The following is a 15834-nucleotide window of genomic DNA, read 5'->3' on the forward strand; positions in this document are numbered from 1 at the left end:
CAATAAACTTCTCATTTTTTCCCATTTCCGAAAAAAACGAGTAACAATATTAAAGCTCTTGACGAATAATTTTTCTCTAATGTAGTTCTCTGTTGACAATTTTTAACATCCATACCCCCCACGAACTGCTCAACACAATCCCCTCATCACCAGTTTTCAACAAAAAAGTCTGCTTTATATTAGCTACTAAAATTTTTTGTTTCAAACAATGTCAAAACGACAAAATTTATTTCTTTCTTGGTTACCATTTTTCTACTTTGCTCATAAGTTCACCTCTCTGGCCTTCTTTATTCCTTCACAACAAATGCTTCCATTTTTCTCACGTTTGGCGATTTTTTTTATCATTTCTTACTTATTATGTTCACTTTTATTCGACTAACTTGCTCTTGATGCACTACAGCATTTCAAGTTTCAGAAAAGTTGTTGAGTAAAAATTTGCAATTTATTTGTTTTCTTTAACAATATTGGCTACGTTTTCTATATTTCAGATTGTTTTATTTTAATGGATGGTAGATTTCAACATGGTTTCACCTTTGCAAAATTGAAAGATACAGTTTTTGTAGAGAAAACTCCAAATCGTGGACAAAAATCACTTTTCACTTTTCAAAAAAAATCAATTTTCCTAAGCGGCACGTTTGATGCCAGTCGAGAATACGTAATCAATAGAATTAACTGCGAAATAGTCAGTTTTTCAGCTGGCAAATATTTCAAAATACCTTTTAGGAAAAATCCTAATACCCTAAATTGTCCACTTTTTACTTTTTGGACAAGATTTTACAAGGGTTTTGCTGAATTTTCTAATATTAATTCAAGATCTCAACAAACCTTTGTTTTTTACGTTTCATTTTTGATTTTATGCTTCAATATGGTTTACCTGCTCCGGATGCATATCAGAATAAGATTAAACAAACTTTTACAATTTTTAGAACAGATGAAGAGTAAAAAACTGTAGCATAATTTGATTTATTATAGATCAATCTATTCAAATCTAGATCTCATCTAAATGTTCTTTTGAAAACTCTTAAACTATTGAAGGGAAGAAATTATTCTTAAACTATTGAAAAAAATAAAAAAGATATGAGTATTATGGAAGAGGATTCTACTTGTTGACAAATATCATTTGATAAAAAAATTATGTTTTTGGTATGCACAGTGTTTTTTTTTCATGAAAGCACAGCTGTACAACAAATCATTTTCAGCTATTCTCAGCTTTCGAGTATTTTAAACTACATTTGCAGGTTTTGCTTTAACTGAGGAGAAAATTATCTTTGTTTTTAAATTGTCAAATGTTATTAAGAATTCCAATAAAAATTTGTTCTATTTTTCGGTTCACTTTTGTCTTGTCAAAACTTTTGTATAATCAATTTGATCCATATGCATGTCAGATCACAATTGGACAATTTTTCCGTTTTAAGCAGACATGAAGCGTTTCAAACCAAAAAGTTGTAAGATTGTTTCAGTCGTATTGGCTACAAAGCAATCGCTGTTGCTAAATTTTTTTTTACAAAAATGCATCCAATTGTTTTGCTGAGTTTTCTAATTTTATCGAGGATTTCCATTAGTTTCTGTTTATCAGCATTTTGTGGGTGCTTGGACAGTAAGACTGAATTATTTATTTCATTTTTTGATTTTGCCGTTTTTTTACTCCTAACAACAAATTTATTATTTTTTTTTTTCATTTTAATAGTTAATAGTTTTTATATGGAGTATAATGATATTTTGTATAATAAGTATAATGGACTAGATTTGTAGAAGCATGAATTTGGCCACATAAAAAAAATCAAAGCAACTAAAACTTGAACTTGCCTTTTTCTATTCGTTTTTCCTTTTGATCAAGACTAAAGTATTTTTTGGTCTTCGCAAGTCATTTTGATTTTTTCCCAAAATATTGGAGCAAAATTTTAAATTTTTTGAGTTACTATTTGGTAAATTATCTTGTAGAAGCGTCAACTACTGCCTTCGAAGCGTCCACTTAATGAACACGCGATGCGTAACTTTAATCAACATGATCTTCTAAACATCAAATATTTCTTCTGTGTTTTTCCAGGAAATTGCTCAACCTAGTCAATCAATGTAATGAAACTTTGTGTGCCGTGCACAGATTTGAACGAGTCGTCTTGTTGTTCAAGAGTAACGCTTACCCGTACTCTCTCTAGATGTAAATTAAAACTGGACAATTGCAAATGCAAATATGTTTTAATTTGCTCCACGAGCCAGTGCTGATGTACACTTGTAGTTCGGCACGGGTACCTACAGAGTCACCACAAATTAAACTTTTATAAAAGTATGAACAATTGAATAGAGTCGAGATTTGTTTCAGAAACTGTAACGAGTGTGCTTTGGACAACGACTGTGGTGTGTGCTATCTGGATCTGAAAGGAACTGGAAACCTTGTTGATCAGGTAATGTATTATTCAGGTAGCTGCTGTGGTCGGTATAATAAATTGGACCTATTAGCTTCTAGATTTCTAAAGATTTAAATTTTTCAAAATACCGTTAAATGTCGAACAAACAAACTCTGATATTGAATTCGATAAACCCACCTTTTTCCCATGCAATGAACTCGTGGACATAAGAAGGTTAATATAATAAGAAGGTTAATATAAAGCGCTAGAAAGTGGATTTTTGTATACAATTGGCTCGATATTTTTGATTGATTTCATTCTATTTGGATACTGTCAATAAAATTTTCTTCTTGTTTTGAACTTCTTATGTTCATGTTGAAATTCATGTTCTTCGATGAACTCTTGAAAAGGTCTTTTTGTTAACGCTTTGATCTCATGACGAGTATGGAACTTTTCAATATGTCTTTGTTTTTCACCTACTTTCACTTCTGCTGATCTCTAAAAATAGGCAAAATTAATTGGTAAATTGTTTTCTTCTTGGTTCACATGAAATTCAACTAATACGTTGAGCTCGAAAAAAAAAACGCGAAACAATTTGGGTTCGTTCATCAAAAACACAGCGAGCTTTGATGAAACCAAGAGCTAACAATTTCTAACTAATAATTTGTTTCTTTTTTGCGTCATTCTAGACTAGAGAATGTAATCATTCCTTGTGGGGTATTGTTGTGAGTTTCTTCTCATTTTTCCTTAGAACTGACAGCTGCAGAGGAGCGGACCTATAGATATTTTTCATTATTATAGATAAAATCATAAAAATGGAAATAAAAGACCGTAACAAGGAGCGCCTGTAAAATATAAACTGTAAAATTTTGCATTTTTCGAATCAATATCTTATATAATCAGATGTTTGCACAATTTATATTTTTCTGCTCTAAGAATTTTTTATTTTAAATTTCTGAGACTTTAGAATTATTGCTTTCAGTTTTTGGTCTGCAGCGAAATAGATTTCACTGTTAACGTGGATGAGCGATAATTGACCCTCTGTCTGCTTTAATCAGAGCCAAAATTAATTCAAGAGCTTTTACATGCAACGTGCGACGGATTTGAGTTCTTCTAAATTTTAACAGCGCAAATAGCGGAATCCCCCTTCTAACGTTAATAATTCTGCTCTAAGTTCTCCAAAAACTAGCTTTCTTTTTTCAGTTCATTCAAACGTCTGTTAGCAGTTTGAGGTTTGTACTTCCTGCAAATTAAAAAAAAGTGGGTCGAGGAAACATTTGGTGCCATTTTTTTAATGAAAAAATGCTAAAATTTGTCGAAAATAACATCAATTTTCAAGCTAAGATTGTCGGATAAAAGAGTCATTGTCGTGGCCGATAACATGGGTCAAGAAATTCAATAAGTTTAATTTTAAATTAAACTTCGATCTGAAAATATACAAAAATTAACTCGTATTTATAGTAGTTATCTATGCGAAAATATATAGAGAAAATTTGGATTAGCTAAAAATATTTTACATGATTGACATGTGAATAGATGTTACCTTCGAATCCCGGGGGTGATTTTCTATTTTCATCAACATTTCATGAGAATCATATATGGCCTAGATAGAATCGAGTTTATTAGTTGGAGGTCGGTGGATGTTAGAATCAGGTTTCTGTTGGTTGGAGAATATACTTCTGACATATGATTGATAGGTCAATAAGATAATGATAGCGTCGAAACAAAATTAGAGTTCAGTTTAGTTTTGTGGCCATTACTTAACGACACAGCAACAGAGTTCGTCAGATAAGTTCTTCTTTCGTTCTTTGAAACTTTAATAAAACTTTTAAGTTTCTTAAAGTTTTTTTGAAACCATCACATCCTCCCTCTTTTTTTAAGCAAGTTTGTGGGTATAGGTTCTCCAAATCTGTCGGGTTGTTTTCTGTTTCTTGTTGATGTTCATGAAAGCTCTGAGGTTGTTGATGCTCAGATGATGTAGCTCCAAAAGCTTCATCTTGATGTGAAGGTCCCACATCTGTGTTTTGATGTTGTGGTTTTGATTGAGATATGGTCTCCTGCACTGCTGGTACAGGTTTCACATTGTCCTCCTCTAGTCTCGCAATTTGGTTGTCGCTCACTAGAATAGTCCGTGCTGAGTTTTCGGGCTGTATGAAAGATGTGTTGAAGCCCTTCCTGATGATGAAAGTAGCAGGAACTGTCTTTGTCTTTTCCTTGAACTTGAATAGAATGGGTTCGTAGAATTCGAAATCTGCTATTGCTGGTAGTCTCACTCTGCGTCCCAACAAGATTTCAACTGGAGTTTTGCCCCTCGTCTTTGAAAAGTTGCGATGTGTCATCAGTGCCCTTAGCATGAATGCTGCAAATGACACATTAATGTTGGGACTCCACGCTTGAAGTGCCCGCTTCACTGTCTGAACTGCTCTTTCAGCTATTCCACTAGCTCTTGGATGATAGACGGGTGATTCCATTCTCGTATTTCCCAATGATTCACACCACTGTTTAAGGTCACAACTTACAAATTCAGGACCATTATCAGATACTGAAGTTTTTGGTATTCCGAATCTTGCAAAGATTTGACTAAGATATATTTTAACTGTTTCTGATGTTCTATTTTCGCAGGGAAAGCTCGTTCCAGCCAGAACCGGCGTCAACAATTACTAAGATATTGCCTTGGTCCTTAACATAATTCCAGTCCATATGGAACCGTTCCCAAACGTCGGCTTCTGGCCACGTAGAGACTGTTTTTCCCAGGCTAGGCCGGTTCATTTGACAATTCCTACATATACTAACAAAGTGTTGAACGTCTTGGGTAATACCAGGTCACCATGCTATCATTTTGACTGATGCCTCAATTGCATTCTTCCCGGGATGTGTCTCATGCGCTTTTGCCAAAATCAAGTGTCGTAGTTTGGGTGGAATGAAAGGAACAACACCTCTGAAGATGATTCCATTGTGTATAGTAAGTGCATCTTTTTGTTGTTCGAATCTTTTTTCCGCTTCTGAACTTTTTTTCCAATTGTAGCTTTTGATTCGTTTCAATATGTCCTGGAACAATTTGTTTGTTCCAAGTTCAGTTTTGATTTCTGCTTGGGTCGCTAAATCACTCTGAGCGAAGTAGATGTTATTGATTGCGAAGCACACTCGATCCTTTTCTGATTCGTCTTCGTCAAAATCCATTCTGCTCAAACCATCTGCATGGGGTATCTCCTCTCCTGGTGTGTACTTCAACTCACAGTCGAAACCCATTAGAGCTATTGCCCATCTTGTGATTCTCGCTGATGCTGTCTTCGGTGTAACGGCTGCTCTCCTATCAAAGTCAAGGAAAACTTTACACCGCCCAGTTCGTTTCAGCGGTTTCAAATCTGTCCGGATATTGTATTTTTGCAGTTAACTTTTGTGAACTGTATTATCCGCTATACTGTAGATTACCGTTGCATTACTTGTTGCTCTATCACTCTTGATAACTAATTGCTCAGCTTTGCTGAATAACAAACTTGTTTCTCTCAGAATAGCAAAATAATTCAAATTGAAACAATCAATTTTTTGTCGAATTTTCGTTAATAACTCAAATTATAATTCGAAATTGCAAAATCCCCTATGTTCAGCTCTAGGTAACTATCCTAGCTACTGGTTAGGGCAATTAATTTCCGTATCTGATTTCCTAATATTTTCGGAGAGTTTTTCCCGATAATCAAAATTTTCAAATGTAACCAAATTCGCACTTTGTGCTTCTCAGCGCACTCAATTGCTCAATAACGCAATCAGTGAACTACACTAGGCTTCGTTAAAGCCAGTAAGAGAAACTGACTTTATGCTTTGCACAAAGTTTCTCTTACTTAGGAACTTCGTTCCTCAGAAAGAAAGTTTTGAGAATATCAAAGTTAATTCTCTTTTCACAAGTCAAAGTAAAGTCAAAACTGTACAACCACTAATATGATCTACAGAAACAAGACACGATAACCAGTAATTTACCGCTCAAGAAAGTGTGCTTCAATACGCACTGTATGTCAGTTTAATATGACCAAAATTGCAAGTTTCAACTGATTTTTGGTAGTTTTTCAAGCTCCTTTTATGCTGCTAGTCACGTGGATTTACATGTCAAATTCAAATGTTGATTGCTTGGAGATAATGATGTCGACAGAATGTGAACACTTTTCCATAACGTCACTTTTTCAGTGTAAATTTGATGTCATGGGAAATTTGTTAACCATGTAGAAATTTTGTCGAATATTCTGTATCAATAATAGGTTGATTCGCAATCCAATCGCAAAGAATCTGATGCAATACTGTTAAGTCGTAGTATTGTTTTGATGGTGGTTGAAGTGGTTCGAGTTTGAGTTATAGTTTGACTTCATGAATGACGATTGCGTACTAATAATAGTTGCTAAATATAAATGTAGAACAAAATGAACAAATCCGTATGGCTTCGATAGAATGTAGCATTAAATTTCGCTTGTCACACTATTCTAGCTTTAGGGCTTGAAATGACCTTGAGGCGCTATTCAATTTGATTTCTGAGTTGTTAAGCTCAGTCGCAATATCGCCGGCCCTGGTTTCCATCGCGAAAACATCTTTTCCAGTTAGTACTGTGGCGAGCTTCACTACTGGTCTCTTGTACACTCCGTCGTTCGTTCGAACTATAGCTGATCGAATCACACCGTCAGACCCATCGATGGTCTCCGCAACTCGACCTAGATTGTAATATCCACGCTTATCGCTGTCTTCGATCAACCAAACGAGATCGCCTTCTTTAAGGGTTTCGTTCGCCGTAGATCGCCATTTTTGCCGATTATTCAGAGTTGGCAGATATTCTTTAAGAAATCTGTCCCATATGAGATTTGCATAGGCTTGTGTCTGTCGAAAGAGCTTGCGATGATCAACAAATTCTTCGGCGCATGGTAGATAGGGTAAGCAAACGTTCCTGTTGCCAAGCAAGAAGTGATTGGGAGTCAATGCCTCCAAGTCATTAACATCTGAAGTGACTGGAGTCAAAGGTCTTGAGTTCAAAGTCTGTTCAACAATACACATCGTTGTTGAAAGAACGTCCTCGGTGACTGATCTGTTCCCCAACACTGCATACATTGCTTTCTTGCAACTTCTCACCAACCGCTCCCATACTCCTCCAAAGTGAGGTGCTGCGGGTGGATTGAACTTCCATCTGATTCCTCGTAGAATTAGGTGTTCTTCGATCCCTTCTTTGTTCCATGCCGCAACGTACTCTGCAAACTCTCTTTCAGCTCCAACAAAGTTTGTCCCGTTGTCGCTGATGATCGTATTCGGTTTGCCTCTTCGAGCAATAAATCTCATTATTGCATTGAGACAACTATCTGTGTCCAACTTGGGTACCACTTCTATATGCACCGCTCTCATAGTTAGACAAGTAAAAAGACAACACCATCGCTTTTCATTTCTTCGCCCAGTCTTCACAACGAAAGGGCCAAAGTAGTCGACTCCAACATTTGTAAAGGCTGTCGAAACATCTAACCGCTCTTCGGGTAGATCTGCCATGACTGGTGCTATCGTTTGTGCTCTGCCTTTTCTGCAGGTAATGCACTTGTTCTTGATGGATCTTAAGGCGTTCCGTATGCCTAGTATCCACATTTTCTGCTGAACAATGGTTCTTACATGCTAAGTGCCCTCGTGTTGATTGTCTTTGTGCTCGTTTCGCAAGAATAATTCAACCACATGATGTTTCCAATGTAACAGAATTGGATGCTTTGCATTGAAGTCCAGTTGACTTTTGCCTATTCTGCCTTTGGCTCGAATAAGTCCTTCTTCATCTAGGAAGGGGGAGAATTGTAGAATTTTGCTGACTTTTGGAATTTCCTTTTCAGCTTTGAGAGATTTCATCTCTTCACCAAACTGTTCCTGTTGTAGTAACTTGAAGATTGTTGCTTTTGCTTTTTCTCTTTCTTCAATGTTGACTACGAGTGTTGCAGGTTTGTCTTTGTTCAATGCTCGCTGTACGTATGCCACTGTTTTTACTAGTCTGTTGAAGTTACCGAATCGTTCCCATTGGATAACAGCTTTCTTCTCTTCAGCTTGTATCATAAATACTGATGAGGGTATATTCTCCTCATCTGATGCAAAGATTAGGTTCACTTGCTCTGGCCATTCACTTTCTGGTCGCTTCAACCAGGCCGGCCCAGTGAGCCACTCACTTCTCTTGAGTTCTTCAATGTTGATTGCTCTCGTGCCAATGTCAGCTGGGTTGTTGATACCGCTCACATGTTTCGACTGCGAAACATCGGTTGTATCTAGTATCTCAGCCACTCGATTGGTCACAAACACTTGCTGTTTACGATGGGAACCGTGTATCCACTGCAATACTGTAGTTGAGTCTGACCAAAAACTGCAACTATTTATCTTCATTTCATGCTCCTTGACTATCTGTTCTTTCAACCTCACTGCCATGACTGCCGCTTGCAACTCCAATCGTGGTATTGAAAGATGCCTCATCGGTGCCACTCTGCATTTTCCAATAACAAATGCTAAGTCAGCTGAGTATTCTTTTGGTTGTGAACGTAGATAAGCCACTGCACACATCGTGTCTTCAGATGCGTCAGCAAACACATGAAGTTCGGTTTTATCCCTCTCTCTGTTGAAGTATCTTCTATCGATGCTGGTTTCAGCCACTATTGGAAGTTGTTCTTTCCATCTCAGGAATTCTTCTTCTTCACTAGGCTCCACTTCGTTGTCCCAATGTTGTCCATTCTTAGTCCAGATGCCTTTCAGAAGTCATCTCATATGAACACTGAACGGAGCAAACAATCCGATCGGGTCGAATACTGAAGATACCAGTGACAGAATCTTCCTCTGGGTTATAGGTGCTTCAACTTCCTTGTTTGTACCTCTGCATACTTGAAGACTGTCATCAGTAACGGTCCATTGTAGCCCTAGCACTGAAGATCCCTCCGTACTGGGTTCCAGTTCGACTTGCTTTGTGTTGCTGATTGACTTCAAGTCTTCTGGGATTGCTTTGGTAACTGCATCGTTGTTGCTTATCCACTTCTTCAATTCAAATCCATGTTGTGAGAGAAGAAGTTGTAGTTGGTTGAAAACTTCAATTGCTTCTTCCGGGGTTTCTACTGATTTGATGAAATCGTCCATGTAGAAGTTGTTTTGTATTGCCTTTGCTGCAATTGGATACTCCCTTTCGTTGTCCAGTCCCACTCGCTTGAGAGCATAGTTTGCACACGTTGGAGAACTCTTAGCTCCAAATACGTGACGCTGATATTCGTATATCTGAACAGGTTCGTTAGTTCTTGGACGCCATAAAAACCTCAAGCAACTTCTATCCTGTTCGGGAACTTGCACTTGTAGAAACATCGATTCGATGTCGGCTGTTAGGGCTATTGGTCCTTCACGGAATCTGAATATTGTTCCAATCAAGCCATGTAGCAGATCAGGTCCTGCTAGTAGCTTATCATTTAGGCATACTTCTTTGTACTTGGATGCGGCATTGCAAACACGTCATACTTTGCCAGGCTTGTTTGGGTTTAGCACTGGATGGTGTGGCAAATACCATTCTTTCCCGAAGGTGCCTTTCACTTCGGACTCGTCCAATATCTTTACGAATCCTTTTTCTACATCTGTATCTATTGACTGTTGATACAAATTCTTCAGGTTTGGGTCCCTTTGGAATCTTCGCTCCAGTGAGTAAAGCTGACCCAAGGCTGAGCTGTAATTGTTCGGTAGGTTTGGCTCTGGTTCACTCCACAGCATTCCCACTTCATACCGCTCGCCTGTGAACTTTGTCGTACTCTCTAGCATCTTTTGTGCCTGCAGTTCCTTCTTTGACTGACTGACGACGTTGATTTTGGAAGCATAGGTTTCTATGTCCCACCAGGTTTGGATATTCTCAGCCACTTTCACATCTTCTGTGAAGGCGAAATGACAAACATTTTGTCTTCTTTTGCTCGTCATGGGTCCACTGACTACCCATCCTAGCTCTGTTAGAACGGCGAAAGGTTCACTTCGTGTTCCTATCTTGTAGTCCAATGGTCGTTGTAGCTCTTAAGCATCTTGACCAAGGATGATGCCAACTTCCATCAAGTTGAAGCTTTTGTTGGGTAAAACACTCAAGTGGTTGAAGCTCTGCTTCAGCTTGTTGTAGTCGTAGTTTTTGTTTCCCAGGGAGATTGACGGGTGTGCAAACGCTTCGATTGAATGCACCTTTTAATGTAGTCCCTTTATTTTGAGAGGAACCTTTTCTGTCTTCAGATCCTTCATTCCGTGTATGCCAGCTATGTTGAGCGTCACACCGGTGCCTTGGGCTCGTAACTTCTCTTGCACACTTTGATCGATGAATGAAACCGTTGATCCACTATCGAGGAAAGCATATGTGTTCAGCCTGTTGCCACCGCTCTGTATTGAGACATGAACTATCTGAAGAAAGCTAGTGACTTCGTTACTCTGGTTGATTGTTGCTGCGCTTACGTTGACTGCGTGATTGCCCTCGTCCATTTGGTTTTCTGAGTGCAGCAATCGGCTGTGCTTCTTGATGCATCCATTGATGCCGCACGCATTGACTTTACAATCTTTGATTGCATGTCCTTTGCCTAGACATCCGTAACATAAGCGTTGCTTCCTCACTGCTGCGTACCGATCATTCACACTCATGTTCCTGAATAGTGGACAGTTCCATATTTTATGAGTGCCATCAGCTAGCGGACAGTGATCACTTTGCGTTTGCTTTGTTTCTTTAACGTTGGAACTTGCGCTGAAGTTCGACGTTTTCGAGAACCGTTTGTCTCTATTTGTGCTTCTTCGGTCTTCTTCTCTTCGCTCTCCCTTGAAAGCTGAAAACCCTTCGTGCACGAAAGCTATCCTAGATAGCCATTTTTCAAACATAATCAGATCAGGCCAGTCTTCATCTTTATCATCAACATAGAACCACCACTTCTCTTTGAGAACTTGGGGTAGTTTATCTACTGCCATATAGAGTGTCGAGCTTGATTGCAGATCACCAATCTGCTTGTACTCTTTAAGCACATTCACAAAGTTCGAAACAATAACTGAGAAACTGATCAGAACTGTTGAGTCGTGAGGTTTCACCTGACTTGCTTTGCGAAGGCTCTCCAGTTGTGCATCAATGATCACATGAGGCCTTCCGAATTTCCTCTCCAAAATGCTCCATGCAGCACCATAGAACTGTCCAAAATAGCCCATTCCAGAGATTGCTGACCTTGCCTTGCCTGTCAGTAGAGTCTTCAGATGGCTCATCTTCTCTGAGTCTGGTATTGGTCGTTGATCCACTGTAGCAATGAACATACTAGACCACTCCGGCCATTCGAGAGGGTTCCCGTAGAAGTTGTTCAACTTCAGCTTTGGTAGGCTACTACTACCTGAATAGCCAGTGTTGTATCGTAATAGACCAGCTCGGGGGGAAACGTCTCGGTCTTCAACACTTGAGGATTGGTCTCGTGAACTGCGATATCGTGAGAAGTGACTTTGCCTGTTCACTTCAGGGGTTACTTCGAAGCGAGCTGTTGATCGATCTGTTGTTAGAAGGTTGTCGATTCTGCTGGCCCAGTCAGAGACATCTCTTTTCTTGGGGGTCCAGTTGAAAGGCGATTTGTCTCGAGCACCAGTTGATTGGGAACGAGCATCATCGTTCTCTAATGCTGTTCTCTTCACTTTGCGCTCTAGCTCACGCTCTTCCTCCAGCAGTTGATGCTTGGTTTCCAGTTCCTTCATTTGCATTTCCAGCTCTAGCTTCCTTCGCTCGAACCGTGCTTGTTGGAGTCGCATCTTGGTTTCGAATTCGATATCGAATTTCTTCATCCTTTCCTCTCGCCTTTGCTTTGCAGAAGATGTTTCCGAAACATTCTCCGTTTCTTGGCCACTTGCTGTTGCTCCATTTTGCACTGTTTGAGCAACTGGGTTGTCCGTTTGGTAGTTGTTGCTCTCGCTGTTGTTCACTGCTTGGGTTGCGTTGCTTTGCTCTGCATTCATTTCTGGTTGCGTGCCTTTGCTTATATATGCAAGCCAATGATAGTCCAAATTTGCTTTACACTTCCTTGCTTCTTTCAGATGCTCTTCAACGAAATTAGCTTGATAGGGCACAAGCTTGTTTCGACGCTTCAGTTGCTTTGGTATTTCTTCCTCTAGGAGGTGGACAGTCTGTTGGTAGAGGACCTTTAATTTGTTGGGTCGATCTGAATCTTCAATTATTTTGTAGCCAAGACCTGTTTTGGTGTTGACTTCTTCCCGTAAATCTTGGAGCTTCTTGTCGTACCTTTGAGCTGTTGATTGAAGCTCCTCTCTGCTGATTGTGTTTGTTTTGCCTGATTGCCTTTTGCTTTGCTTGCTGCTTTTAAGCGAGGTTAGTTCTTCAACGTAATTTGTGAAGTGCACTCGCAACTTTCGCTCTGCCTCACTGGCGTTGCGCTGTTGATTTGTTTGATTTTCTTTGGGGGGTGCCTTTGGCACTCTCTTCATCAGATGGGACAGCAGTTTGCCTTCCACTGTCCGGGTCGGCGGACCAAATGTAACGGCTGCTCTCCTATCAAAGTCAAGGAAAACTTTACACCGCCCAGTTCGTTTCAGCGGTTTCAAATCTGTCCGGATATTGTATTTTTGCAGTTAACTTTTGTGAACTGTATTATCCGCTATACTGTAGATTACCGTTGCATTACTTGTTGCTCTATCACTCTTGATAACTAATCGCTCAGCTTTGCTGAATAACAAACTTGTTTCTCTCAGAATAGCAAAATAGTTCAAATTGAAACAATCAATTTTTTGTTGAATTTTCGTTAATAACTCAAGTTATAATTCGAAATTGCAAAATCCCCTATGTTCAGCTCTAGGTAACTATCCTAGCTACTGGTTAGGGCAAATAATTTCCGTCTCTGATTTCTTAATATTTTCGGAGAGTTTTTCCCGATAATCAAAATTTTCAAATGTAACCAAATTCGCACTTTGTGCTTCTCAGCGCACTCAATTGCTCAATAACGCAATCAGTGAACTACACTAGGCTTCGTTAAAGCCAGTAAGAGAAACTGACTTTATGCTTTGCACAAAGTTTCTCTTACTTAGGAACTTCGTTCCTCAGAAAGAAAGTTTTGAGAATATCAAAGTTAATTCTCTTTTCACAAGTCAAAGTAAAGTCAAAACTGTACAACCACTAATATGATCTACAGAAACAAGACACGATAACCAGTAAATTACCGCTCAAGAAAGTGTGCTTCAATACGCACTGTATGTCAGTTTAATATGACCAAAATTGCAAGTTTCAACTGATTTTTGGTAGTTTTTCAAGCTCCTTTTATGCTGCTAGTCACGTGGATTTACATGTCAAATTCAAATGTTGATTGGTTGTAGATAATGATGTCGACAGAATGTGAACACTTTTCCAAAACGTCACTTTTTCAGTGTAAATTTGATGTCATGGGAAATTTGTTAACCATGTAGAAGTTTTGTCGAATATTCTGTATCAATAATAGGTTGATTCGCAATCCAATCGCAAAGAATCTGTTGCAATACTGTTAAGTCGTAGTATTGTTTTGATGGTGGTTGAGGTGGTTCGAGTTTGAGTTATAGTTTGACTTCATGAATGACGATTGCGTACTAATAATAGTTGCTAAATATAAATGTAGAACAAAATGAACAAATCCGTATGGCTTCGATAGAATGTAGCATTAAATTTCGCTTGTCACACTATTCTAGCTTTAGGGCTTGAAATGACCTTGAAGCGCTATTCAATTTGATTTCTGAGTTGTTAAGCTCAGCCGCAATATTCGGGATCTCCTCGTCTGGTGCAAAGAGATATTATAGTTGTTTGTGGTCAGTCTGTAGGGTAAATCAATCGTATTCCCAGAGGGAATTGCTTCAATCTTGTGACCACAAACACAATTGCCAGTGCTTCCCATTCTATGTTCGAATAGTTTTGTTCCGCTGGAGTCAATTTTCTCGATACATATATGACTGGATGTCCTTCTTGCGAAAGAGCCCCGCCAAGGGCGTTTTCAGAGGCGTCAGTATTAACTGTTGCTTCCTTTTGTAAACTATATGGCTGTGCAAGTGGATTAGCATATAATTCATTTTTTATGTCTTTAAAAGCTTTTTGTTTCATTTTGCCGCAAGAGAAATCGCTATTTCTTATGTTATTTAAAGGTAGCATTTTTGTTGTAAAATCAAGAATCATTCTTCCGTAAAAATTAGCTAGCCCAGCAAACGATTCGAGTTGTTAGTTGGTGCTTTTGCATTTCTTATTTTTTCAACATGTTTGGGATCTGGTGCTATTCCCTCCTCTGAAATGGAGTATCCCAAAAAGCTAACGCTATCGTCTGGTTTTGAGTTAGATTTTTTCTCATTAATAGTAAAAAATTTTCTCACGTAGTCGACTTTTGGCTGCAAGCACTCTCTTGTCGAACTCATCCATGGTAGTTCCATACACCAGTACATCGTCTTGAAAGATCACAACACCTTTGATTCCTTTGAGTGTTGATTCGATGCAATTCGGGAAGATTGAAGAAGAGTTTTTCAATCCCTGAGGTAGTCGGCACATCTTAAACAGCCCCTGAGATGCGTTGATTGTGCATAGATTTTTGCTTCTTCGTCAAGTTCCATTTTTATAGTAGGCATCTGAGAGGTCAATTTTGCCAAAGTATGAGGCCCCGTGTAGTTTGTGGAAGATCGTCTCCAAGTCTGGTAGTGGGTAGTACTCATCCATGACCTTTTCATTGATATGCACTTTCAAGTCCACGCAAAATCTCAGTTCTCCACTCTTCTTTCTCTGCCACACCACTGGAGATGCATTAGTGACTCCTCCTGGCTGTACCGGTTCAACGATGCCCTGTCTGTCCATTTGTTCCAGCTTCTCTGTGACCTTGTCTTGAAGAGGTAGAGGTATTTTTTCTGGCTTTGCAGAACATTAGCTGTACTCCTGGTATCAACTTCACTTGAGCTTTGTAACCCTTCATAACAGGTAGGTGCTCGGCTGTGATGTTGTTCACATCGTGCTTGGGTAGAAGGTCTCTACCAAGTAGTCCAATTTTTTTTTATCAGACTGCACAACTGCTAGTTGTTTCTGCGTGAGCCTCCTTCCGTTCCACTCATTGTCACAAGTAAGCGATCCCAGAAGCGTTAATTGATGACCATCATTAGCCTCGAGATGTCTTATCTTACCATCCAACTGAGGTTTACCGAGCTCAGTCCATATTTTTGCTGATATCACTATGCTATCTGCAACTGTGTCTACCTGCATTTTTACTTGGCCATTATTGATTGAGATATATTCCCATGTCACAGACATGCTAAAGATTTGTTCTTTAGTATAAAACATTCCCATGTCCGATGCTGGAGATACTTGCTCTGAAGAAACATTTTTTTCTTCGTAAAAGTTAATCTGTTTATTGTACTTACCTGAATTTGTTTGGGGTTTGCTTCTATACATTTTTGAGAAGTGTCCCACCTTTTCACAGGTGTCGCTTTTTTACCTAGCGCTGGACAGGCTCTACTAGAGTGTGGCTTACCTCCACGC

The 15834-nt window shown here is 39.0% G+C and overlaps 1 protein-coding gene across 1 annotated transcript in view; it reads left to right on the top strand.

Moving 5' to 3' along the window:
- Positions 1 to 15834, top strand: part of LOC142349816 (proton myo-inositol cotransporter-like) — a 69219-nt gene that overhangs the window by 38435 nt on the left and 14950 nt on the right. Inside the window, exon 8 of the mRNA XM_075401599.1 lies at positions 2321 to 2402. Within this exon, the coding sequence (XP_075257714.1) occupies positions 2321 to 2402 (82 nt within the window). The remainder of the gene's footprint in view (positions 1 to 2320; positions 2403 to 15834) is intronic.

The sequence above is a fragment of the Convolutriloba macropyga genome, chromosome 11, assembly GCF_964194025.1.
Source record: "Convolutriloba macropyga chromosome 11, txConMacr16.3, whole genome shotgun sequence".
Lineage (NCBI taxonomy): Eukaryota > Metazoa > Xenacoelomorpha > Acoela > Convolutidae > Convolutriloba > Convolutriloba macropyga.